The 26846-nt window shown below is 48.8% G+C and overlaps 1 protein-coding gene across 50 annotated transcripts in view; it reads right to left on the bottom strand.

Annotated features, from left to right (window-relative positions):
- Positions 1-21059: 21059 nt before the first annotated feature.
- The window catches only part of CELF4 (CUGBP Elav-like family member 4), a 299450-nt gene continuing 293663 nt past the window's right edge, over positions 21060-26846 (bottom strand). For 49 of the 50 annotated variants that reach the window (XM_067699235.1, XM_067699230.1, XM_067699277.1 and 46 more), the window contains one exon: positions 21060-23059. Coding sequence is in view for 5 of the 50 variants with exons in the window: in XM_067699277.1 (XP_067555378.1) it covers positions 23033-23059 (27 nt within the window). In the remaining 45 variants the exon portion in view is untranslated. Of the gene's footprint in view, positions 23060-25044; positions 25133-26846 lie in introns of those variants that run through there. The other variant, XM_067699231.1, reaches the window with a different exon arrangement.

The following is a 26846-nucleotide window of genomic DNA, read 5'->3' as shown; positions in this document are numbered from 1 at the left end:
GAGTCTTTTGTGGAGCCTAGAGGCTTGACCTAATTGAAGACTAACCTACCAAGGGAGAGGGCCTGGCACACAGGAATCTGCCTTTCCTCCCTGTTAAGCGCTCCCAACAGTGAGTGGCTGTAATGCGCTTGCCCAGCCTCCAGCCATTTCCCCAAAGCAAGACGGGACACGTGTTGGCGATGCTGCAGGTAGTGTTACCACATTGCCTACCCTGCTTCCCACTGTTCTGGGAGAGAAAGACCAATCAGTGTTTACAAAACGGGGCAGGACAAACGCCCATGGAAGCTCCTTACGCAGGGCCCAAAGTGCTTGATTTAGAAGACCAAAGTCAGTCAAGGAGAAGCTTTCTCTGACAGCCGCCCTTCCAGGAGGCACATTTGTGTTTACAAACCTGACCTCCGTGAGGGGAATTGTCCAGAGCTCCCCAAATGTCATGGGGATGGAGGGACTCTCTCCTCCCCCAGAGCCGTTCCTTCCACTTGGCGCTGTTTTCAGCACCATTGTTCACATGAGAGATTTGCTGGTCAGAAACTCTGGGGAGGGAACAGGCCTAAAGGAGCAGGGCTGGACGAAGTCTGACGTCATAGCCAATGTTTCAGTGGCTGTTTTCCCCATGTGTTTTTTTTTTGTTTTTTTTTTTGTTTTTTTTTTTTTTTGCGGTACACAGGCCTCTCACTGTTGTGGCCTCTCCCGTTGCGGAGCACAGGCTCTGGACGCGCAGGCTCAGCGGCCACAGCTCACGGGCCCAGCCGCTCTGTGGCACGTGGGATCTTCCCAGACCAGGGCACAAACCCGTGTCCTCTGCATCGGCAGGCGGACTCTCAACCACTGCGCCACCAGGGAAGCCCTCCCCATGTGGTTTGGATATTGAATTGTTCCTTGAACATCCCCCATCGGATAAGTGGAGTATAGCTTGAAAGCAAGAGAAGAGCCTCAGGTTATCAAAATGTTACTTCTCTCAGTATTTATTAAAACAACAGGAACCTATGGTCAGTTGAAAGAAAGGAAGTAGTTTGCCACGTCCTACATGGCTGAGTCCGGTTCACTCCCATCACACGAACACCAAGCCTCCTCTAGGTTGTGTGGTCACTAGAATGGGAGGTTCCATCTTTGCACACCTCTGAGTCCCTTCTTTGTGCTTTTCCCCAAAACTGCTTAGCAACGAAATGTCTCGGCACTTTGACACCGGAAAAATAGTGCTGCCTAGTTGGCTTTCAGTGCTGGGAGAACATAGGCGAGGGCTTGGGTACCTGAAATGCCCAGTTCTGAGATCACCGAGACAGCCAGTTCTGTGGATTCAACCAAGACAGCCAGAGACCCTGTCCTGCCCCTGCTCCCGCAGTCAGCCTGACACCTTCCCCTGAGCCAGGAGGCTTTGCAGCTCCCCTCAGAGACAGAGGTGGCAAGGACAAAATCACTCACCTGGCTCCCAAGCTGAAAATGAGCTAAGTAATCGTTGCCCCGATTGTAATAAGATAACCCTTGAGTCTAGAAACAAAGCTAGAGATGAGTAGGGTGAGGGTGACACCCTGGTCCTCAGAGGAAGAGTAACCTGGCAGCCAGAGAGCCAGGTTCATAAATGAGTAGCCAGCTACACCGTTCCTCAGAGTTCCTCAGAGTTGCTATTCAAAGTGGGTTGTTCCTGAGCCCCTTGGGCTCCATTGTTCCATTTTGGACTGGGACTTTCTACCCTCTCAGGCTTCAGCTCCATGGCTGTTCTCCCTCCCATCCACCTCCACCACATTCACACTCAGAATTGAGTGAGCACCTAGAAAATGCTCAGGGCCTTTTCTACCTCCACTCCTTACTGCCCCCCCCCCCATAATCCCATCACCTTCCAGAGTCACAGAATTCTGTGGCTGGATTGGACCTTAGAGCCCATGGAATCTATCACTTTCATTTTACAGATGAAGAAAGTTCAGAGAAAGGTGAGCTCTCATCCTGTCAGTGGCCAGTCTGGCTGCCAAGATGTTACCCTCCCCACTGCAGGGCATCACGACCTTGATCTGGTGTTCCAAGATGAACATTTTTAAGAATCTCAGCTAGGACTGAACATTCTACCACCATCTGTTAGAAGTGAGCTCTCACAAACCACTTGGGCCAAGGGGGCAAAAATGCAGCATGTCCATTCCTCGGGGGGTTTAGGTCAGTAACCCTCAAGTGCCACCGTCTGGAGCTGCTTTCCGTTTGTGGAGGCGGAGGCCATGGGAAGGCTGTCTCAAGAAACATCCCTGGGAAAAAGGTAAATCTCTCCAGGTGGCATGATGGACATCACTGTCTTCTCTAAATAATACAGGCTGTTACAGCCCTAGTTAAGACTTCTTAAGACAGTGGCCAAAATTAGGGTGAGGCACACCTTCAACTGGTAGGGGAGGTGGCTAGTAAAACCAGTAGGAATGACCTATATCATATGTTGCCAGTGGGGCTACCGCGTTGACCATGACTTGCCAGAACCCAAGGCTTGTCTTCATCAGTGCTGTTGGCCAGTTGAGTGGCTCCCCTGGGCCCAGCATTGTGTTAGATGTTGTTGATCCCACTAAGGAAGAGGTTAACAGCACAAACTGTGGAACTCAGTAGACCTTATACAAATCTCAGTTACACTGCTTCCTAGCTGAATAATCTTAGGCAATATATGAACCACACTAAACCTAAATTTCTTAATCTATAAAATTGGGATGATAATGCATACATCATAGGATGGTTGTAAGGGTGAAATTCAGTGAAATAATGTATGTGAAGGGCCTAGGAATAGTACCTGGCACATACAAAGTGTTCCACTAATGGTAGCTATCATTATTATCATTTATGTCTCAGTTAACTTACAGACTAGATAGAAGACAAAGCTTTGTACTTCAAATTTTTAACAATAATAAAACAGAAGCCATTACAGTATGTCTTCCAGCAACAGGTAGGAAGCTGTAAACACTATGGTTTCAGAGAGCAAATTGCTGGGCTGAGTTTACTTAGGATTTGTGGGAGAAGGAGTAAAAGGAGGGAGATTTGACCTAGGCTTTGGAGTATCTTAGAGTATCTAAGATGGATGGAGAGTGGGGAAGGACTTGGGGGGTGGGAAAGTGCAGAAGTTGAGTGTTCATTGGCAAGAAAGCTCAAGATGTGTTTTGAAAGAATGATGAGGAGATCACAGCTAGTAGGTGAGGTTCCACAAGAGAAGGCATCGACCTACACCGAGAGAAATATGCTGGGCCCAAATTGTGAAGAATGTTAAATGTCAGGCAGTGGAGTTCCATCCTTCAAGCAACAAAATCCGTAAACTATTTTGGAATTACTTGTTTAGAAATATCTACCTTGCAGTAGTGTCAGGCTCTATCAGAGGGGATGGGATAAGGTTGGGAAGGAAACATCTACTGTGTGCCTACTCAGTGTTGAGCAAGGTCCATAGATACCTTATTTCATTTAATCCACACAGCAATCCCAAAACATAGGTGGCAGTATCCCCCTGTTAGAGGTAAGGAAACTGATCTTGGAGAGGCTAGGCGTTGGGCCTCAGCTGCTAAATGGCAGAGCTAGTAAGTGGCCTGGAGACTGGAGCTGTCCAGTTCCACAGCTGTGCTCTTTCTACTGTACAAGCCTTCCTCTAGCCTAAGCGGGTGGCACTTTAGGCAGAGACACCAATTGTTACAAAGCTGTTGCCATAGGTCAGGTGAGGTGTTGAGAGATTGCCACCCCTCGTCCGCAGGACTGGATAGAAGGGTGTAGAGTTGATACACCGCTACCATCAGGCTTGCTAATACCTCCTCCCAAGTGTGGACCTTGTGACGACCCACCCAAAGGAGAGGTAGGGGCTGCAGATCAGACAACCTAGGATCCACGTCACATGCCCGGGACTGAGTTGGAAAGAAAGACCTCGAATGCAGCACTTAGATCAGCCTTGCTTCAGTTGAGAATGTGCACCAAAAGTCAGATTGCCACTGGCTGAAAAGATACATAATAGAGCATCGAGGAGGGGGCGATGAGCAGGAGATACGGAAAGAAGTCAAATTGCTCCAGTGGAGCTCCCTTCACGGAAGCAGTAGACAGGAGGGTTGATAAGGTGCTAAACCCCAGTAGTGTCAAAGGGGAAGATCTTAAAGGAAAGTAAGAAATGTCCATGAACCCTCATACCCTGCTGGTGGGAATGTGAAATGGTACAGCTGCCTTGGAAAACAGTCTGTAATTTCCTCAAAAAGTTAAACATAAAGTTACCACATGGGGGCTTCCCTGGTGGCGCAGTGGTTGAGAGTCCGCCTGCCGATCCAGGGGACACAGGTTCATGCCCCGGTCCGGGAAGATCCCACGTGCCGCGGAGCGGCTGGGCCCGTGAGCCGTGGCCGCTGAGCCTGCACGTCCGGAGCCTGTGCTCCGCAACGGGAGAGGCCACAACAGTGAGAGGCCCGCGTACCGCAAAAAAAAAAAAAAAAAAAAAAGTTACCATATGACCAGCAATTTCACTCGCAGGTGAATACCCAAGAGAAATAAAAGTATATGTCCACACAAAAACTTTTGCATGGATATTCATAGCAGCATTACTCATAATAACCAAAAGGTGGAAACAACCCAAATGTCTATTAGCTGATTAATGGATAAACAAAATGTAGCATATAGACACAGTGGAATATTTGGCAATAAAAAGGAATGAAGTATGTCCTACAACATGAATCATGCTAAGTGAAAGAAGCCAGTCGCAAAAGACCACACATGGTATGATTTCATTTATATGAAATGTCCAGATAGGCACATCTACAGGGACAGAGAGTCTATTAATGGTTGCCTAGGGCAGGGGTACATAGGGGTAATGGAGAGTGACTGCTAAAGAGTATGGGGTTTCTCTTTGGGGTGATGACAATGTTCTAAAAATTGATTGTGGTGATGGTTGCATAACTGTGAATATACTAAAGACCACTGAACTGTACCCTTCAAATTGGTACATTGTATGGTATGTGAATTAGATCTCATAAAGCTATCACAAAAGAAGTGTCTATGGGCATTGGTTGCTGGCCAGCCAAGGAGTGCTGGAAAGTCAAGAGTAAACACCTGATCACTATGGCTCTGAACTGAGCTTGGGTGAAGCCATTTTGCAAGGTGTTAGGGGAGAGTGAGTCCAGGACCGCTTCTCTTAGAAATCAGCCTGTGAAAGGAAGGCGAGACCAGAATGGTTGACGGAAGTGAAAGTTCGGGTTGGCTACAGGGCACTCTTCCAACTTGGTGGGGGCCTCCCCTTGATTCCCAGCCTGGTCGCCACAGGGGTTACCAGTAATCCGTGAGCAGTTTTCATGATTTTAGAAAGACTGATGGAAACCTTGCATGTCTGTGGAGAAAAGCTGCACGGGCCAACTGTAACATTACTTCTTTATGTTCAACTGGAAATCACTCTTATCAAGTTGTGATGACCTCAGTTATTGGGGCGGGGGGGTCACCTCTGATTTGTTGGCATATCTATATGCACAACACGTTAATCTGTGCTTAATAAAAACGGGCAGATAAATCTATATATGCGTTTCAGGAAACAGATCGTTTCCCAACGTGGGGTACATGGGGGTATCATCAAAGGGGCTCCTTGGAGATGCAAAAATCAGGGACTACTTTCAACAAACAAAGAGGAGAACAAAGCCATGGATAGGAAGAAATAGAGATGGGGAACAAAAATAACGTCACTGTAGGGTGATGACGTGGGAGGGACAGAATGAGCCAGGAAAGACGGATGGAAACCCAGACCCTGCCCCAGAAAGGGGGAATAAATACAGAACATCAGGCATGTGAGTAGAGGCCGATGGGTGCCAGGAAAACATCAGAAACTCACAAAGCACTTACTGGGCACCAGACCCTGGGCTGGCCCTGTGTGTCTTATTCAATCCTTATGAGACGGGGCCTCCTTTCATACTTAAAAAAAAAATAATTTCATTATATGGGGTTTTTCTTGTGAGCCACCTCAAATCCTTTATGGAATGAGGCTAGGCTACATCGATGCACACCTAAAATCTGAGGGTGATATCTTTGGCACCAATAATGAAAAACTTAACCAAGACTTAACCAAGGTCGTCCGCTAGACCATTCCAAATGAATGGAATTCAGACTCAGAAACTGGGGTTTGGGAGGGTCATTTCTCACTCCTTCCGTTCTCCTCCCCTCAGCCTCCAAGTAGCACCAAGTCCTCCTACTTCTCAGCCTGCCCACTGCTCTCTCTCTGTCTGCTGACGCTTCTCTAGTACAACAGTCTCTTCACTGACCTTCCTGTCAGGTGGCCTGGATTCATCCTTCAGTATGTGACCTCACCTCTCTCTGCCTCACTCTTAGCATTAAATGGAGACCATAACAGAACCTACCTCACAGGGTTACTGTGAAGGTTAAATGAACTAATGTGTGAAGAGTGCTCAGCAGAGAATAAATCAGCACTCAATATGGGTTACCTGTTATTACCATTCTCCAGAAAACTACCAGGGTCGTCATTATGTCACACCCCGGCTTAGCATGTTAGGTAGTTTCCCATTGCCCTTACGAGAGAGCTTGGATTTCCGAGCGCAGTGCACAGGCTCCACTGCAGTCTGGAGACCTCCAGCCCCTTTTTCCTGCTTTCTTTCTCTTGACTTCTGTCCTCCAACCACCATGAACTTCTCTTAGTTCCTAAAGGCACTGTAATGTTCGTTTCCTGACTGTCTTATGAGCTCTTTTAGCCCTTTGTGCATCCTTTATCCCTTTGCACACAGTAACATTTACTGTGCTGGGTTACCTATATATCTGATTCCTCCTTTAGACTATACAGTCAGACTAAGTTGTCGGTCTCATTTATCACAAACTCCCCAGAGCTTAGCATGGTTCCTGGCACATTGCAGGCTCTCATTCATTGTTTATCAGACAGATGGATAGGTAAGGTGCGTGGGAGGAAGGGAGGGAGGGAGGGAAGAAATGAAACAGAGCTGTGTTTCCAAAGTCCAGCACTCTTGACACTATTCCAGGCTGCTTGCAAGTCTCTCATGAGGAAGAGAGGACCGTGCTGAGAGGCCTGGGGGAGAGTGGGGCTTGGGACGCCTCCACTGCGTCCCCACACTGACTAGGCTTTTCTTTCCGAAACAAATCTGAGATTTGTAACTTCCCTGCCTAAAATCCAAGGACTCAGCAGTGCTTTCGGGCAAGGAGCACACGCCTGAGAGGGACGTCCCAGGCTCCCCGCGCCTGGCCCACATCCCCCTCCCCTGCACCGCCCTCCCTTCGTTCTGCTTCCCTGGCACCTCACAGCCTTTGGTGTCTCCCGAAGGCGCGCCGCTCCTTCCTGCCTACGTGGCTTTTGCAGGCCCTTCCTTTGGGGTGAATCTTCCCAGAGCCAGCTCCAGTGTCATCGCTGCCATGTTCTCCTCTCCGCCCCCCTCCCCCAGACATCAGCATCAACTCTTCTCTGGGCTCCAACAATACCCTGTAGAGCCCTTCTGTGACAGCCCACCTCAAACTGTGCTGCACTGTTTTGTGCACTGTTGGTCCTCCCTATTAGAATGTTAAGTGTCTAAATACAGCATATATTGACCTTGGAATCAACCCAGCCTTACCACCTGAGAGCTGTGTACATTTAAGCAAGTTACTCATACCCATTAAGCCTCAGGTATAATAACTTAGAAAATTATTTGCAAAAATGGAGATGATATCCCTACCTTACAAGTTTGGGGCCTGGCATGCTGACCTAGCCCTGGAAACTAGCCCAGAGGAAAGCCAGAATGACGAGGCCAAAGCGTCCAGGAAAGTAGGGCAGGCAGGGCGACCAGTGGGGCCAGAGGAGGCTCTGAGAGGGGCTCCTTGGAACAGGAGGAACCAGAGGCCCAGGAGGGAAGCGCAGGGCTGCGTTTGTGAGGAGTTGAAGAGGTGATTGGCCAGAAGACCAGGCCCCGTCTGAGGTCTGGACAGCGTGTGGCGCTGGCCTCTCCCGCCCCCTCCTCCGCAGCCGACGGCTGGCGGCCTTGGCAGGCGCCGCCCTGGCACCGGCACGCAGACCACGGCCCACGGCCTGACGGCTGCGGGGATGCCCAGGGCCCACTGTCCTTCACCTGTGCAGCAGTTATAAACTCTGGTTTTCCCCCTCTTTGTCCCTCTCTTCCCCATACTTGAGCCACTTTAAGCTCTGCGGTGGGCTTGTCTGGTGCTGAGAGGAGGGGCTGCAGGAAGGGGAGTTTGCTCTCCTGCCTCTTGTGGCTGCCGGTTGAGACAGGATGAGCTTCGGCCCCAGTGGGTGGTGTTCACCCACCGGCTGGAAGTGATTTAAGCTTGCTGGATTTATATAACACTGAGGAATGGTAAACTGTGTAAATTTGCTATGTTTTCCAGGGAAAGTTATTTATGGAGGGGCATTTTTAACTCAAGTGCAGGAGTGTTAAATCATTATAATAAATTCATGCTATTCAGACTTTCTTACATTGTAATAAATTTTTTCTAAGCATGAATGAGGAGATCCATGATTCCTCTAATATACCATTGTGTATTTCTTCTCAAAATGACACAGCTTACTATATCAACTTGGAGAATAATAGAAGATTTACTGAGTTGGAGAAAAAAGGAAGTTGAGTAGCAATGAGTCTGAGAAGGGACTTGAGAGCGTGACCCCCAAGCAGAACTTCTCCCCGCCTCTCTGCTTGCTTCTCACCCGACAGGAGGGGCAGCACGTGTGGCCACAGCCCGAGAGGGCCTGGCTAGGGGCACCTCCCTGAAATCTGCCAGCTGAGCCTTTGAACGGAGAAATGCGGCCAGGGACTCCAGCGGCCTTCTGTTCTGTCCTGTCCAGGGGAAGGTGTTAGAGTGGGGCTCTATTAGAAAGGAAAACTCTCTCTTCCCATGATGTGAAATTCCTTCCAAAAGCATTAGTCTGGCTAGAGAGCTGCCCCGCGTACAGCCCTCTCTCACTACCTGTCTCACCTCCCTCCTCACTTGGCTGGACCAGAGGATTCATAGTTTTCATCAGATTCTCAAAGGAATCTGTAATCCAAAGAGTTCAGGAATCACTGGTCTTCAGGAAACTCTAAAGCATCTTTGAACTGTCCACTAGGTACAAGACAAAGTCCAGTGATGTGGTTCCTGGCCTCCAGCAGCACCCAGGAACTGTGTCGAGCTGCAATTAAAGTGCCCAGAAGTCGGCGCAGCCCCAGAGGCCTGAACGGTAGCCCCTAGGAGGGGGACTTCAATCAGAATTTCCTGGAAGATAAGATATTGTTGCTGGGCCAGGGCAGGAAGGAAGGAAGGAAGGTGCCCCAGACAGAGGAACACTGTGTCAAAGGCATGGAGACAGGGACCCCAAGATGAATGAGCTCATTGCTAGGCCTAGTGTTTAAACTTGGAGAGCAGCAGGGCCCAGCGGAAAGAGAACTGTGTAGACTCCGTTACTCAGCAACAGTTTTCCAGTTTACCTAGTGCTCCGTCAGAGGCTGAGGTTCAGGTCCTTGCTGTGCCACCGTGGCTGTGTGACATGTGCAAGTCCCTTCACCAGTGCAAACTCAGTGCCTCTACCTGCCAAATGTAGGGCAGCACACTCGTGCACGGCTGGCCCACAGACGACATGGGGATGCGGCGAAAGGATGCTCAGGCATCTGCTGAGTAAACCACTGAGAAGCACTTTCTACATATCGGGTGCTTTTGTCATTTATCTGAAGGCTGGCAAGGGGCAGCGGGCCCCTTCGGAGCACGGAGAACTGCGGGTTCCATGGCAGCCAGGCAAACCTAGGATGGCCAGCCCCCCACCGTCTTGCTTACCTGCCGCAGGTCCCCACCTCACTGATGCTCCCGGCCCCCCCTCCTTGGTCTCCAGCAGGGCAGCACACTGCACACCTGCCTAGTTCAGAATACTGTTTACCTCGATCTCTCCCCTCAGCCTGGGGGTCGGGACTGTGCTCTCATCACCTCATACCCTATGCAGCGTCCTGGCCACCTCTGCTTCCACAGCCCTGACTCTCCAGACCCCAGCCTTCAGAGCTGTCTGGAACAGACAGAGTCAAGAGTTGTTCTAGAGGGGTCCCTGGGGCTGCGGTCCGCCTGCCTCCATAAGGGCGCCTGTGAGCGGCTCGCAGCCCTTCCCTCTCCGCCCGTCTCCACTCTCCACCCGTCTCCACTCTCCACCTCTAGTATTTTCAAATCTGTCCCGTCTCCCTTCAGAACTGAAGATGATGTTGTTTTCTTGTTTTGCTAGTCAGGCTGCTCCTGGGGATGAGGGTGGGAGTAGGCACCCCCAGGAGCCAGGGCTGGCTAGTGTTTTCTCAGTGACCTACAGGCAGGAGCCACAGTGGCCCCATCAGGCAGGCCGTGACACCAGCTGCTCATGTCCATGTCGGAGGGCTTCTCCTTTCAGATCCCCGGGACGTTTCCAGGGGAAGAAGGGGTGGGAGGGGTGCTGGTCCCTGGGGCACCCTGTCCAAACGGCTGACAACTGTCCCCAGGCTGGCCCAGCTAATGCTCAAACTGGCCACATTTTTTTTTTCAGACATTTAATTTTGAAGTCAGACCTACAGAAAAGTTTTAGAAATAATACAAAGAACTCCTGTACACCCTTCACCCGTATTCCCCGGTGTTAACATTTTAACTCATTTGCTTTATCATTCACTCTTTCTCACACATATATAAACGAACACACATATTATTACTTTTCTTCTGAAATATTTGAGAGTAAATTGCAGACATAATACTCTTCTTTCTCCTAATAATTCAGTATGCATTTCCTAAAAACAAGGACATCCTCTTGCATACCCACAGGACCATGATTGAAATCAGGAAATGAACATTAATAGAGCACTAGTATCTAATCTACAGACCATATTTAAAATTTTCCAACTTTCCTTTTTAACTTTTTAATTTCCTTCCCTCAAATATCCTTTTCGACAAAAGAAAAATAAAATCTAGCCAGGATCTAATCTGCGATCATAAATTGCATTAGTCGTCAAAATGGCTATCGTCAAAAAATCCACAAACAATAAATGCTGGAAAGGGTGTGGAGAGAAGGCAACCCTCCTACACTGTTGATGGGAGTGTAAGTTGGTACAGCCACTATGGAGAACTAAAAATAGAGCTACCATACGACCCTGTAATCCCACTCCTGGGCATATATCCAGAGAAAACCATAATTCAAAAGGATACATGCACCGCACCCCAATGTTCATTGCAGCACTCTTTACAATAGCCAAGACTTGGAAGCAACCTAAATGTCCGTTGACAGAGGAATGAATAAAGAAGATGTGGTACACATATACAATGGAATATTACTCGGCCATAAAAAAGAATGAAATAATGCCATTTGTAGCAACATGGATGGACCTAGAGATTGTCATACTGAGCGAAGTAAGTCAGAAAGAGAAAGAAATATCATATAATAACACTTATATGCGGAATCTAAAAAGAAATGATACAAATGAACGTATTTACAACACAGAAACTTACTCACAGACTTAGAGAATGAACTTATGGTTACCGAGGGGGAAGGGGGAAGGGAAGGGATAGTTACCGGGAGTTTGGGATTGACATGTACACACTGCTATATTTAAAAAGGATAACCAACAAGGACCTACTGCATAGCACAGGGAACTCTGCTCAATGTCATGTGGCAGCTTGGATGGGAGGGGAGTCTGGGGGAGAATGGATACATGTATATGTATGGCTGGGTGGCTTTGCTGTACACCTGAAACTATCACATTGTTAATCAACTATACTCCAATATAAAATAAAAACTTAAAGAAAAAAAGTTGTATTTAGTCATCATGTCTCTTTAGATGAGTACAAACCACTTATTTTGTAGGATGTTCCCCAATTTGGGTTTGTTTATTTTCTTATGGCCAAATTCAGCTGTGCATTTTCAGCAAGAATAGGTGATGTTGTGTCCTTCTCAGTGATTATACCAGGAGGCCCATGATGGCTGGTTCCTTCATTCCAGGTGATATTAACTTTGATCACCAGGTTAAAGTGATGTCTGCCAGGTCACTCCACTGTAAAATCACTACCTTTCCCTGTGTAATTTATAAGGATCTTGTGTGTGTGTCAGGAGGGGGTTACTTGAGACTATGTAAATACCATGTCTCATCTACCTTTGACCCACGAGTTTCAGCATGCATTGAGGACGACTGGGCACATTCCATTTAAGTCCGTAGTCTTCTGCTGTGTTCCCACTGCCCTCTTTGACCATCCCAGCACTAGGAGACAGGCTGGAAAAGGAGACAATGCTTATCCTCAGGGCCTTCAGCTAGGAGGGAGCTACACACTCAGAGCAACGGAGAACAGTGTGAACAAGGGCCCAGTGAAGTGGTCCCCACTCTGAGGGCAACAGGAAGTCAGAAAATAGGTGCTCAGTTTGAGTTGGAGCCCCCCTGGAGCAGATGGACCATGAACTAAGGGCAGGAGAATTTGAATGGTCAGAAACTTGGGAAAACAGGAGAATCTGTGTCCTAAGCCATCTTTGAGGGCCCCGGTAGGACCCTCATCCCAGGAGGACCCTTGTCATCCCGGGAGCTCCCCGGGTACTGAGAAGACCAGGCTTTCTTCTGATTTCTGGTCAGAGTTTGGGCAAGGTAGGGCAGAGGGGCCTTGCCGAGAGGGTGCAGGCGCTGGGTGCTTCGGAAGGGGCTCACGAGAGGCAGTCTCCCAACCCTGCACCTCTTCTCGTCCATTCAGCAAACATCATCGGGCATCGGCTCTGTGCTGGGCACTGAGTTCGGTGCTAAAAGTACAAAATGCTCTCAGGTGGTTCTTGATTAAAGAGGATGCCTCAAGCCCAGAGGCCTCTCCAGGTCACCCTGCACTCGGGACAAGGTAGCAAGTGTCATCTGCCAGTCGAGAGTGGAATAGAGGGGTGGGTAAAGCACTGCTCATCCAGGTGCTCAGTTCCCTCATCCAGGTGACTCTCATCTCGAGAGCTTGACTGAGGGCATTCGGGGCATCCCTCCTCTGCCCTCCCTCTTCTCCCTCCTGGCACTTAGCAGAGAGCTCTGGGCACGTGGGCGCTGTGCCGAATCCTTGAGACCTCACTTTGCAGAGGAGGAAACTGAGGCACAGGGGTCTGAGGCTTTCCAGGCCAGTCCCGCCTCCACTCTCCTGTCCTGTAGTTAGGCTGTGCGTCTTTGTCTGAGGCTTGGAAATACAGCCAGTAAGAGGCTTCCAAGTGAAGGGTTCTTACACTTGTGTCTTGGAACGGTAGCCCCCTCCAGAGTAATACAGTGATTACAAGCGTGGAACCTCCTATCAGGGACCAGGGCTCAAACCCCAGCTCTGCCAAACCATGTGACTTCCAGCACATCACTAAGCCCGCCTATAATACAGGGTCAAGGCTTCTCTTTAGTTTTTCTTTTTTAAACATCTTTATTGGAGCATAATTGCTTTACAATGGTGTATTAGTTTCTGCTTTATAACAAAGTGAATCAGTTATACATATACATATGTTCCCATATCTCTTCCCTCTTGCGTCTCCCTCCCTCCCACCCTCCCTATCCCACCCCTCCAGGTAGACACAAAGTACCGAACTGATCTCCCTGTGCTACGCGGCTGCTTCCCACTAGCTATCTATTTTACGTTTGGTAGTGTATATACGTCCATGCCACTCTCTCACTTCGTCACAGCTTGCCCTTCCCCCTCCCCGTGTCCTCAAGTCCATTCTCTAGTAGGTCTGCGTCTTTATTCCCGTCCTGCCCCTAGGTGCTTCATGACCTTTTTTTTTTTTTAGATTCCATGTATATGTGTTAGCATACGGTATTTGTCTTTCTCTTTCTGACTTACTTCACTCTGTATGACAGACTCTAGGGCCATCCACCTCACCACAAATAACTCAATATCATTTCTTTTTATGGCTGAGTAATATCCCATTGTATATATGTACCACATCTTCTTTATCCATTCATCTGCTGATGGACACTTAGGTTGCTTCCGTGTCCTGGCTATTGTAAATAGTGCTGCAATGCGTATTGTGGTGCATGACTCTTTCTGAATTACGGTTTTCTCAGGGTATATGCCCAGTAATGGGATTGCTGAGTCCTATGGTAGTTCTATTTTTAGTTTTGGGTCAAGGCTTCTTGGGAGGGTTAACTGGGATGGTGTCGGTGAAGTAGCCGGGACACTGCCTGGGCAATCAGTAATGGAGTCTTTTTAGACAAGGCCCTGTGTCTTCCCCAGCATATTCCCCACCTACCTGAGACATCTTGCACTTCTTCAGGTCTGGGGTCCTTTGCTCCTCCATGTCCCCCTCCCTTGGGGTCTGTTTAACCCCTGCACACCCTCCAACACTCGGCCCAAGGGTCTCCTCCTCCCCAGCCTGGGCTACTGGGCTTCCCTCCTCGGGGCTACCCTGGGGCCCCTGCACAATTTATCACGTCGTCCTGAAGCTGTCTTCTACCTGTCAGAAAACCCCACGGGAAGGGTGAGCGCAGCTGATTTTTTTTTTTTTTTTTTTTTTTTTTGCAGTACGCGGACCTCTCACTGTTGTGTCCTCTCCCGTTGCGGAGCACAGGCTCCGGAAGCGCAGGCTCAGCAGCCATGGCTCACGGGCCCAGCCGCTCCGCGGCATGTGGGATCCTCCCGGACCAGGGCACAAGCCCGTGTCCCCTGCATCGGCAGGCGGACTCCCAACCACTGCGCCACCAGGGAAGCCCGAGCGCAGCTGATTTTGCAGTGTGACTTGGGGCGAGTTACTTACCTTCCCCAAGCCTCTGATTGGCCATCTGGCAGCACCCTGCAGGACGGCTCCCGGGAGTAGAGAGCTCACCCACGACACACCCGGCCTTGTGCCCAGAAGGCAGCTGCGTGTGTACGTCGTCATCACCCCACCCCTGGATCCTCACCACCCAGCTGGCACTTGGTATGTGCACTTGGTTGAGCAGGTGCGGAAACATGTACACCCCCATCCCAAGGTGATGTTCATTAAAAAAGCAGAACTAATTGAGGCCCAAGTCTCACCCAAAGAAAAAGGCCTAAGCATGGGATCCCAGGCCCCGAGCAGGGCTGGAGTGCAGTGGGGCAGGGGGTGGGTCTGTCTGGTGGCCCTCGTGTTAGTTCCCAGGAGCTTCCTGTGCAGAGTGAAAATGCCCCACAGTCGCCTTGCTTCCGAAGCCCCTCTTCAGGGAGCGGAAGGGATGCAGGTTGACAGCACCTTGCTGCGCTGGATTTCCTGCCACCCGCATGCCCACGGCTCCCGGAGCCAGGCCCCAGGAGGAGGTGGGGAGAGAAGGGCAACAGCAAAGATGATTCACATGGAGATTCTGGAGCCGAGAGGAATCTTCATGCCTCAGTTAGTGGAGCGTGGGGCATTCAGGATTGGCTACGATTTCCCCTTGAGTTTTAGTGATGGAGAACGAGTTTGCACTGATCTTAACAATGTGCTTGTAGTTTTTTCCAGAGTTGTGCTGGGGAAAATCGTGCTGACACAGCTCAAAAGGGTTTTGAACTTCAGGTAGCTGCATAAAATGTTAACAAATTCTCCATCTATTTCAATTTAATTTCCTCTCCTTGTTCATAATAAAAGCTTAACCGGGTCTTTTTTCTGTCTCCCTCCACGTGCTCCCTCTGTCCTCACCAACAGGCGGGGAGGGTCACGTTCAGTAACCTGCACTCCCTCACCTTTAAGAGCTCCGGACCAGCCCAGATAATCAAGGAGAGGAGGGAAGAAAAGGACAGGTACCTAAGTCAGTAGAGGCGATGCCATTCCCTAAAGGTAGAATTGATATTATTGAGGAAAAAAAGTGAGAAGGAGGGAAAGGAGATGGGAGACACAAGAGAAGGGCTGGAGGGGAGCGACTGTGCAGAGAATTTACAACTGAGGGAGACAAGATGCTGACATTAAGAGCAGAGCTCTGCAGACAGACCTGGGCTGGAACCCTGATGCTGGGTCATCTTGGCCAGGACTTAACCTCTCTGAGCCTGTTTCCTCATCTGTCAAATAGGGATGATAACACCAACCTCAGAGAATTAGATGAGATTATAATTAAGCAGCTCTTAGTGTCTAGCTCAGGGCAAGCACCCCGGCAATGACAGCTCCACCGGGCCTCAGAGGGAAGCACCCAGTTGATTAGTGTGGACTGGACAGTCCCCAGTTCCTCTACTCAGCCAGGGGGTCCTCAGCAGCCCCAGGCCTGGGCTCATCTCCTGGGAATCCCACAGGCCAGCTTCAGGCCTGGGCATGGCACTGCCTGGCTCTGGGTCTGCCCCCCGAAAGTGAGGGTGATAGCTGAGTTCCTTACACCAAGGCACACACATCTACACACTAAAGACCAGGATAAACAAGAGCAGCTGGTAACACTGGCTGCCTCTGGAGACAGGAATGGGTGGCTGGATTCAGGGGTGGGAAGAAGACTTTTCATTATATGCTTTTTCATATTTTTTTGAATTTTAAAATATATCAATATGTTACCTATTCCAAAAAATAGATAACACTTTTTAAAAAAATTATTTATTTTTCGCTGCGTTGGGTCTTCGTTGCTGCGCGTGGGCTTTCTCTAGTTGCGGCGAGCAGGGGCTACTGTTCTTTGCGGTGCGCAGGCTTCTCATTGCGGTGGCTTCTCTTGTTGCAGAGCGCAGGCTCGGTAGTTGTGGCGCACGGGCTTAGTTGCTCCGCAGCATGTGGGATCTTCCCGGACCAGGGATGGAAGCCGTGTCCCCTGCATTGGTAGGCGGCTTCTTAACCACTGCGCCACCAGGGAAGCCCCCCCACAATAGATAGCACTTCTTTTTAAACGCAAAGACCAAACTAATTTGCAGCCTGAGGGCATATGAACCGGGACAGGATGGCTGCAGACAACGACAGCCACAGTGGTGTGGGGAAAGGAAAGGGAAGGGGCAGAGGAGCATCCGCGAATCGGGGTACCTGGGAAGGAGTGTGAGCTGCGAGAGACAGAGGTGTGTGGGTACTTGGGAAGGAGTGTGAGCTGCGAGAGACAGAGGTGTGTGCACCCCAGCATGACAGGCATTCTCTGGGAGTGTCACGGGCTGACTGAACTCAAGAGAAAACGACCGAAAGTGGTCTGGTGTCAAGTTCAAGCTCGTTTCTGTTGGGACGGGAATTGTCAGGGGAATGGAACTAAGGAAAGGGAAGGAAGAAGGGATCAGAGCCTGACCTTCTCATTCTGAGTATCTGCATTATTAAGGAGTTTACAACTCAGAGGACCCTTGGGATGTGGTCTGGCTGTGTCTGTCTCTGTTTACTGCTCACAACTCTTGGGGGCGGGGTGTATTATTATCCCCCTTTTAGAGATAGGAAAATTGAGGCTCAGGGAGGTTAGGTCATTTTGCAAAGTGACACAGAAGGTATATGCATCCCTGACGTCAAAGCCCATGCCTTTTTCACTCTGATACGCAGCCTCCAACCCTCCTCCTGGTCTGGGCAAATCCTGGTTAGATGTCCACAGAGGGTGCAAGTAGGGATGGAGACATGCAGAGGCCCCTGAAGAGATGAGGAGCTAGGCTAGCATGAGGGAAGAGAAGTTGGGGTGCTAAGGAGGGGCCTGGGGTGATGGCTGTCCACTAAGCAGGCCCTGGGGCATCTGGGAGAGTTGAAGACCAGAGACTGATGGGGGAAGGGGAGCTCTGCAGCAGAGAAAGGAAACCAGAAAGTAAAAAACTTATACTTGCAAATAGTTATCTGAGGGGAAGGGAGTGTTGGCTATCCACTTATTCCAAATGTGCTATTACTTTAAAAGCATTTCCTGAACACCTACCTCTTCGGAACATGCTTTCAGTTGTCTGCAGTTTATTTCCTTCCTTCCTTAACTCATTCATTCCTGCAGGCAATGAATCAACATGGACTGAATACCTGACTGCCTGGAGTGAACAGTCTGTTGAAGGTGGGATGTCAGGGGTGCCTAATAATTGTTTGGGGGCGGATTCCATTTTGGGAGAGAGACAAATGGCACTCACAACCACGTCTGATGCTGTCACCTCGGGTGGGGCTGGGCCTCTGAACTCACTGCCCAGGTGTTGCTTACCCACCTTACCCGGGGGAGGAATGTCCATTTGGCTTTAACCAGGTGTAATTCAAACACTGACCCTGCAGACCCCGTGCCAGGAGGAGACGCGTATTTGCCCAGCCCAGGGGCGTTAGAACTTGGAAGGTGGATATTGGACTTGGAGGCACTCGTGTGGGTGGGAGAGCTCTGGGACATTCTGCGTCACTGTACTGGCGCTCTGTGTTCAGGAGAGGGTGGGATCTAGCTCAGAAACACTTTTCTCACATTAACATCAAACAGAAAGGAGGGGGAAAAGGAGAGAAAGAAAGAGAAAAGCAAGAGAGAAGATATGAGTACAAAGGGGTAGATGAAGAGCTGAAAGTCCTTTGAAAGTGCTGCCGGAACAGAGGCTGGAGGGAGGCCTGGCCTCACACCAGGCGCCGGTGCCCACCCATGGATGAGGCTGGGAGAGGCCACAAAGCCCCGCAATTGCCACAGCAAGGGTGCAGCTGCCCGACAGCCCAGAGCCAGGCTGAACACGTCAATGCAGCATCGAAACTGTTGCGGGGAAACTGAGGCATCTACCAATGAAATGGTAACTTCAAAATAATTCACGAGTTGATGTATGTTAAAGTTAAGTGGTGTGTGCACAGGGGTTTGTTTTGCAAGTATCTCTACTTTCCATTATGCTTGAAATAAAAGGTTTATAATAATAAATAAAAAGTCTTTTAAAAATAGGGGAGGGACTTCCCTGGTGGTCCAGTGGTTAAGACTCCACGTTTCCAATGCAGGGGGAATGGGTTTGATCCCTGCTCAGGGAACGAAGATCCCACATGCCACGCGGCATGGCCAAAAGATGAAAAAAAAAAAAATTTTTTTTAATTTTAAAAAATTAAAAAGAAATAACTAAAAATAGGGGAGCTATGACGGAATCAAACACTTTAGGTAGAACATATCCGGCCCTCCATATCCATGGATGAAGAACCCACGGTTACGGAGGCCCGACTGCACTGCGCCGTTTTGAGCATCTACAGATTTTGGTATCCGCAGGGGTCCTGGAACGAATCCCCTGCAGATTCCAAGGGATGGCTGTACTAGCAGAGAAATAGAAGTCATAGAATATAAGCAGAAATTAATGAGAACTGTGTCTTGGGTTTTCTTAAATAACACTGCAAACCAGGGGTTCTTAACCAGGGGATGACGGACGAGCTGCGGGATCCCTGCACTCCCTGTAATCGTGTGCAAAGTGACCTGAGAGTCTTCAGCAACTTTTCAAGGAACCTATGGCTTCCCCCCAGAGGCTAATAAATTACATTCTCTCTTAAACGTGCTGTGCATATATTAGTCACTTGGTGCGTGGTTTTAAATAGAAGGTTTCTTTTATAGAACTGGCGGATTCACATCTGGGCCTTGTGTTTTCATCTCTCAGTCAACCGTGCCTGGAACAGAGCAAAAGAGGCCACCCCCCTGCACAGCCCAGCTCCTTGGGGGCAGCTCCCTGGGCCCCTACTGCCCCTGAGCCCGAGCGGTGGAGGTGGCAGGAGGGCTGTGCCAGAGAGAAGCACAGTGGGGAAGTGGTGACAAAGGCACAGGGGAGGTTTGGGGAGGCCCGTGAGGCTCCCTGGGGTCTGAGAGAGCGACAGGACGCAGTATGGTTGAGGCTGTCATCCTCTGGCAGACTCAGTGCCTTTCGGCGGCAAATGTCCAACAGAAACCACGGTTTTGAATAGTCTGAGGCTCGAAACCCAGAGAACTCCTTAGAAAACACCTTTCTGTTCCTCACAGTGTAGCATAACCCCCAGTGTGACACCCACCCCTTGCAGTGAATTCCTCCAAGAAGTCCAGCCCCTCACAAGCTCCCCAGAACTGGCAGGTTAAGTGTGGGTTATTGTCACATACTTATGAGGGAAGGTCTCATCTTGGTACTGTCTCCAAGTCTGAAGCCAAGACTTGAAGGCTTGCCCTGGGTCCTGATGCATAAAGGTCTTTTCTCCCCAGGCTAACAATTCCACAGGCTAGTGTGGGAAACATGGGATTGGGCCTTGGCCCTGGGAAGCGAGATGGGAGGAGAGGATAGAAGCAGGGTCCGGGTGCTGCTCTGTAGCTGGGGCTCTGCGCGCTGCTCTCCACCAGTCTTCCTGCAGAGAGAACAGGTGGGGCTGAGCCATTCCCCACTTTCTCACGGGAGGACACAGACAGACAAACACCCGGGTGTCCTAGGACTCTCGTCTTCTCCCCGCCCCACCACAAGGGTTTTCCAAGGTGAAAGCCCTTGGTGGAAACTGCCCATTCCTAGACCAAGCTGCAAGGCTGGAGGCTGGGGCAGGAGCTGTCGTAGGACAGAGTCTGATGAAGGCTTGAGGCTGGCATGCATGTCTGGGTTCCCACCTCAGGAGGACCTGTTCCCTCCTCTCCACCTCCCCTCCTCCAAGCCCTATTTCACATTCTTCCTCCTTTGGAGCCCTCCCCCCGACCCTCCCCCCAATACCTTCCTCTCAAACCTCCTGTGGCGTTCAGGGTTTGGACATCTCCCTCTCTCTGTCTCTGTGTCACGATACAGAGAAGGCGGCACCCCAAGCTCCTCCCACCAGAACTCCGCCTCTGAGGATCATCTAGAACCCACGGTCTTGTCCACCCAGGCACACTGTCAATGCAGTGGGAAGTGCAGGACCAAAAGTGCTGGCTGGCAAGTCTGGGGCTGTGTCCTCACCTTCCTTTACTGCGGGCCCTGCCTCCACTGCCTGCTTCCCCAGCTCCTCGCAGCACTTCGTCCCCACCCCAGCTCCAGTCTGGTGGCTTGCTTTTCCCCCTAGCAGAGAGGAAAGGGGGACTTCTTGTTAGGTTTGGGCACTGTGGCCATCCCTGCCCAGGAACCTAGGGATGGGTTTGCAGTGGAGACTTTCAGAGGCACACACCGGTCGAGAGATTTTTCTAGAGGGTCCAGGAAGCAGACAGATTCCACGGAGGGAAGGACCAAAGCTGCTTCCAGTGGGCCAGCCCTAGGCCCCAGAGGCACGGCTGGCCAGATTCCATGAACCACAGAGCACCACGGACAAGGCTTTTTTTTTTTTTTAAACTGTGCTTTATTTAGGGCTAAGCTGGAGAAAGCGTCATCCAATAGTTACAGAAGGTTACAAGGAGTTTTAGGGAGTTGAGTGTGAAAAGAGCAGTTGTACTGAACTGCAGCTGTTTTGTTTTTTTCATTTTTTTTTTTTTTACAACATCTGGACATCCTAAAAGGAGCCAAGAAAAAGAAAATTTTAAAAATAATAATTAACCAACAAAATAGAAAGAAAGGAAAGGCAGAAGGCCTGAGAGGAACCAGATAGATGTTCTTCTAAAGCAAAAAAGAAAAAAACATGGTAGGTCCGAGGGCCCCCCAGCCTCCAGATGAACAGGACATCAGTGAGGAGGGCGTCAAGGCGGAAAGCCAAAGCAAGTCCTCCCAACGGTGCAAATAAATTATAATAAATATGTTATACTTTAAAATATATGTGTTCTTAAATAATTCAGTGTTTTTTTCTGATTCTGAGTTTTTTTAAGCAATGTCTTTTTTAACTGCTCTAAAGTCATTTACCAAAGATAAATATCGTGCTTTCATTAAATAGTTTTCCTTGTTTTTTTTTTCTCTATCATTACAATTAAAAGTCCTACAAAATATGCAAATTTATTTACAGAAAAACAGAGCCGGCATCATTTAAACATCCCTGTTTTTCAAAATTCCTTGTAAACAGTTTCAGAAATTCTTCAAAGATTGTTTTTTTTTTTTTTCTCTCTCTCTTGTTTAAGGTTTTTGTGTGTGTGTGTGTTGTTTAGTTGTTTTAAGATGAAAGTTCCCAGGTCTCCCTTGCCCGGAAAGTCTCTGGAGCAAGCATGGAAGGCGAGTGAAGCAGAGGTGTCGAGGGCTTGCGGAGAGCGGGCGAGCGCGCGCAGCTCCCGGAGCGAAGCGAGGCGAGGGCGGAGGCGGCGGCGGGCCTTCCTGCCAGAGGCGCGGCCTCCACCGGAGGTGGGCAGCCAGGAGCCCACAGGTCTGGGCGGGTCCGGCCTGGCCCTCGGGGTCAATGGCATCCAACAGCACTCGCGGGGAGAAGGGATTGATGCTCAGTCTAAACTCTACAAAAGTACAGTCCTACAACATCTGGGATTTTAGCAGTAACGCTAACTTCTATAGGTTTTTTTTTTTTTTTGCTTTCCTCTAATTTTTCTTCTATTATATAGGTATTTTAAACTTCTCCTTTTTAAAATTCTGTACAACTATTATGATTTTAAGAGGGGGAAGAGTTAGAAGCATTTACAGACTTTTCACAACAATTATCTTGCCTCGTCAGTCCCTTGTTTTCCCCTCCTTTTCTCACACTTCACGGTTAACGAGTTTTCATATTTTGTTACTTTCCCCGAATATCCACCAATTTGTTCGTCTTAACAGCTCCATCCAGACATATAATACAGAAAACCATAGGAAAGTGTCATAGACTTGAATGACAGTAATCAAAGCGCCTCTCAAAGTATCAAAGAACTATTATCTTGCTGTTTTAAAAGCATTGAAGCATTATTTTTCTTTTTTTTGTTTTTTTGTGTTTTTTTTTTTTTAATTACATTTTTCATAGAATCGCTCTAAGCTGTTTCAAGAACAGCCATGAGGCAGGAAGGAGGTTCTCCTCCGTTCCCCCTCTATTTGACCTAGAGCTACACATCTGCAATAAAAAGTTTGGTCCTTTGGTCCCTAAATAGCTAAAGGAATGACAGATAGAGATGATCAGCGGCGGCCTCCCAGCCGCCCCCCTGGGGACCAGGCCCCACCAGACACACCGCTTGCCCCAGCCTGCCTCAGGCGCCCATGGGCTGGAAAAGCCCCAGGGATCGGGAAGCAGCGGCCCTTCCCGGTTCCCAGCCCTGCAGCCTCCCCACCTTGTCTCAAGTTATTTTGTTTTAAAGTTGCCTTTTTTTTTTCTCATTTTTCTTCATCTTCTTCTTCTTTATGTCACATATATTTTTCCCCCAAACACGTGCCCTCTGAACTCCATAGACGCTATACTTTCCTTGAAGAAATGTGACAGTCACAGAGTGTCTGGAGTCTTCAGCTTGATTGATACTGGCTGATATGTCAAAGGTGTCATCCAACAGTTCTCATTTATAAATATATATAGAGAGAGGTTTGTTTTTTAATGTAGCCCGTTCAGCATCCTGCCCTAAAATGAAGAAAATCAGGGCTGATTAAGCCAAGAGAGGAAACACAAAACGCATCCAAACACCAAAAGGAACCTGCCTCGGGGGTTAGGGCGGGAGCTCTGGGGGATAGCGGGAGAGGGGGAAGAGACCAGTATGAGAATTAGTCATGATCATGATACATAAAAAAGAAATCGACTCTTCTAGTCAGAGTAAGAAACCACTGGGAGGTCTAGTGGTGATGGTTGTAGCTGAGGTTTGGTTGTTGGGAGAGGGTTTTTGATTTGGGTTCCTTTAGAGTTCTGGATTGGGGGACGGCTAGATCTAAGGGAAGAATTTGGGACTGTGGGATATGAATTCATCATTAAACTGATCTCTAAGGGATCTAGCCCAGATACAATATGTATACAGAAGCCTAGCAAACAAGATAGCAAAAATCTAGCAGCCCAGCCCACTCCCCCACAAGATCCATGACATGAATTTTGCAGAATTCTTGCCCAGTTTCCAAGCCAACCACCTCTTTCCCAAGGTCACTATTTGCGAGGCTATGTATATATATGTATATCTGGATATATGTGTAGAATATATTCACCTGCACATATGTGGATATACATGTATATGTGTGTATGTATATGCATAGATACACACATACACACACACACACACATAATATTTTTCTCATACATGCCAGGGAATTTAGAGGAAATTCAGCACTTCGAGGAAGTGGATGGGGAGGACCTAAAAGAAGTTAGAACGGATTTAATCATCAAAGTTAAATTAACTCAGACAATTCTTGATTTTGTTTTGAATGGTGGCTTTTTGGTGTTTTGTTTTGCATTTCAAAGAAAAAAAATCATGATCCGACTAGAATCAGAAGGAAAATGCTTAATCATTGTGAATTAACAAATGAGACTCGTCTCCATTCTAGCAAGCAGCTTCCACTTATACATGGGGGTGACTGGTTACATCAAGAGAGTTAGAACTGCAAAGCCCCCAGTTGAGGGGACAACGTCATGCGTGTATCAATCCATGCTGGCAGGTTTTTCACACTGTTGATTCAACAAACAGCAAACCGTACACAGCAATCTAAACAATTACAACACCAAATAAAATAATAATAAAATTAAAAAACACTTGTCAAGGACCCTTTTTCAGTTGTAAACAAAAAGGTGCATTTTGCTTTTGTTAGTACTGCTTCTTCCAAACCGACCAAAAAGCCCTCCCAACTCCCAGGCCCCCACCTCCCTCCCCACATTTAATTTAGCAGAAGTGGCTACAATACAAACCTTACAATTGCTACCGGGCTCTCTCTCAGAGGCCCCGGGCTTTGAACTCTAGGTTTTTGGTTTAGAATTTTTTTTTTTTTTTTTTTTTTATCATTCTGTTACTGTAGAGATTTTGTTTTTGTTTTTTTCTTTTTGTTTTTCCTTTTGAAGTGAGATTTAAAATAGCCTAACTGGAAAAAGACCAGACCTAGGAAAGTGTCAATTGAAAAAGGCCCCCAAATTTCTAGAAAAAAATAAAATCACAATATTTTCAAGTGCAAGTAAATCAACCACGCATAGATACTTTTAAGATGTTTTCCTCATTTTTAAGAAAAAAAAAAATAATGGTTTGCACAGTTAATGATCCCATGTCCGATAATTCGGGAATTCATCTTTATTTTTACTATTTTTTTATTCTTTTGTTTTTTTTTTCTCTATGTGACATCTAGAGAAGCATAAAAAACGCTGAACAAGAAAAACCAAACAACAGAAAGTAAAACCACTGCAAGCACCAAGAACGAAACGAAAATGAGCACAGCAAAAAAGATTGTGGCAGCACAAAAGTCAAGAAAATGCACGTGTGATCATGACTGGCCAATCATCAACTGATACAACATCCAAGAAAAACGCTCCAATCACAGCACCTCCACGAAACTTGACGGCAATTGTCATGCAACCGATTCTTAGCCTTGTTACATGACGCCATCATGTCACACTGTGAACTTTGAGTTGATTTGAACTTACGGATGGGGGACTGTTTTCTCCACTCTCATGTGATTACGTGAACTTTATTCCTAGCTCAGCGCGAGACTGTGGTGGATTTGACTGGCCCTGGTTGGGTTGTTGGAATTTGATTGAATGACAAAAGAAGAAAAGATTTATATATATATTTATATATGTAGAGAGAGAGAGAAAGAGAGAGAGGACAAGAGAGTGTGGGCAAGGGGGGAGGAGGAGGGGGGCGGGTTGGGTCGGGGAGTGTGGGGGGTGGGACAGGGAGAGTCGGGTTGAGGGTGAAGAAGGGCAAGGAAGAAGTTAAAACAAAATTAAAAGGAAAAATATTTATACAGCACCAGACCACAGCATCAATCTAAAAGCTCTAATGAGAGAACAGCAGTCAAATCATAAGAGAACTGAAAAAAACTCAAAGGATGGAGGAAGCCGGCAGACAAACAACATGGGCACGTCAACACACACACACTCACGCACACGCACACGCACACACGGTTGTTTGTGCAGACACATGATACACCGTGAACAGTAGCAGAACCTCACACAGGGCCACTACGGGCATCCATCATGCGCTGGGAAGAGGAGGGAGGGTGTAGGCAGCTTGGTGAGGGGGCCAGAAAAAACTAAAACAGCCCCTCAAACCACCTTGGCCGGCAAGCAGATCAGGGAGCACGCTCTCTGCCTCTGACCACCCTTGATTCTTTCCCTCTCCCCCAGGTGCCGAGCTCTCCTCGCCTCCCCAGCCTTCCGTGGCTTCAGCCTGTGGACCAGCAGGGGGAGCCTGACAGGGTGGCCCCGATTTGCCGGGTGGGTCAGAGGCTGATTAAGGCGACTGCTGTATCCGTGGGGTCCATCCACAAAACACCCTGCTGCCCAGTACAGTGCACGCAGACAGCAACTCAGCCCTCCCGCCCTGTCCCGTCCCACCGTGGCCGCCATCCCCAGAGAAGGGCGTCCCCACTAAAAGAGCACCCGCTGCATGAGGTCGTGAGCCTCTCCCCGTCCACTCTGCCTCAACCCTCTTTCCTCAGAACCTTCAGAAAATGAACACTTGTAGTTCTGAGATTTAGAGTAAATCACATCAACGTTCTCAGAATTCTACAGACACATCCTGGCACAACTGATTTTATTTCATGATCGCCTTACTCTCTCTGTTTTGCTCTCAAGGTGGCCCACGTGGCCAAAGCAAGGCTGCTTCCTGGCACGTGAAGCCTTTAGACGGCTCTGCAGCTCTGACCCAGGAAATGGTCACGTGGAAGACTAGGGTGCCCTGCAGTGCTGGTCACACGAAACAGGAGACTCCACTGGAGAGGGGCGGGCTATGGCCCTGTTTCCCCAGTCTCTCTGCTGCTGTCACTTGTGCTCTGCTGCCCTCCCCCACTCCACCTCCCCCTTCTCCATTCCTTCACACCCTATACCCCTCCACGTACAGCTTTCTAGACTGACCCATCTCACAAGCCCCGACCTGCCTTCTTCACTAGTGGAGCCCTAACTGGTGGAGGCTGAGCTCCCTTCTCTGTCAAGCATCATCCAGTTATTCCGTTTTGAGTTGTCTTGAGCACGCTTCACCATTGGGGGTCCTTTGCCCCCACCCAGGGCACTGGGGGCCCCCAGCCCTACGCCCTCCTCACGGTTACCCCTGAGCTCACTTCCCAGTCCCTGCTCCCCTGCAGCCCCCGGGTCTGTGCACCAGGCTTGCAGAGTCTGCAGGGGTTTCCGACGCACCGGGCTTCTACACGCAGCGGCTTCCACTCTCAGCTTTGTGTTTTCCTACAGGGAGTGTGGAAGGGAAGCCTGAGGTCATGACATGTCA

Source organism: Pseudorca crassidens, chromosome 12 (genome assembly GCF_039906515.1).
Source record: "Pseudorca crassidens isolate mPseCra1 chromosome 12, mPseCra1.hap1, whole genome shotgun sequence".
In the NCBI taxonomy this organism is placed as follows: domain Eukaryota; kingdom Metazoa; phylum Chordata; class Mammalia; order Artiodactyla; family Delphinidae; genus Pseudorca; species Pseudorca crassidens.
This window is presented reverse-complemented; position numbering and strand designations above follow the sequence as displayed.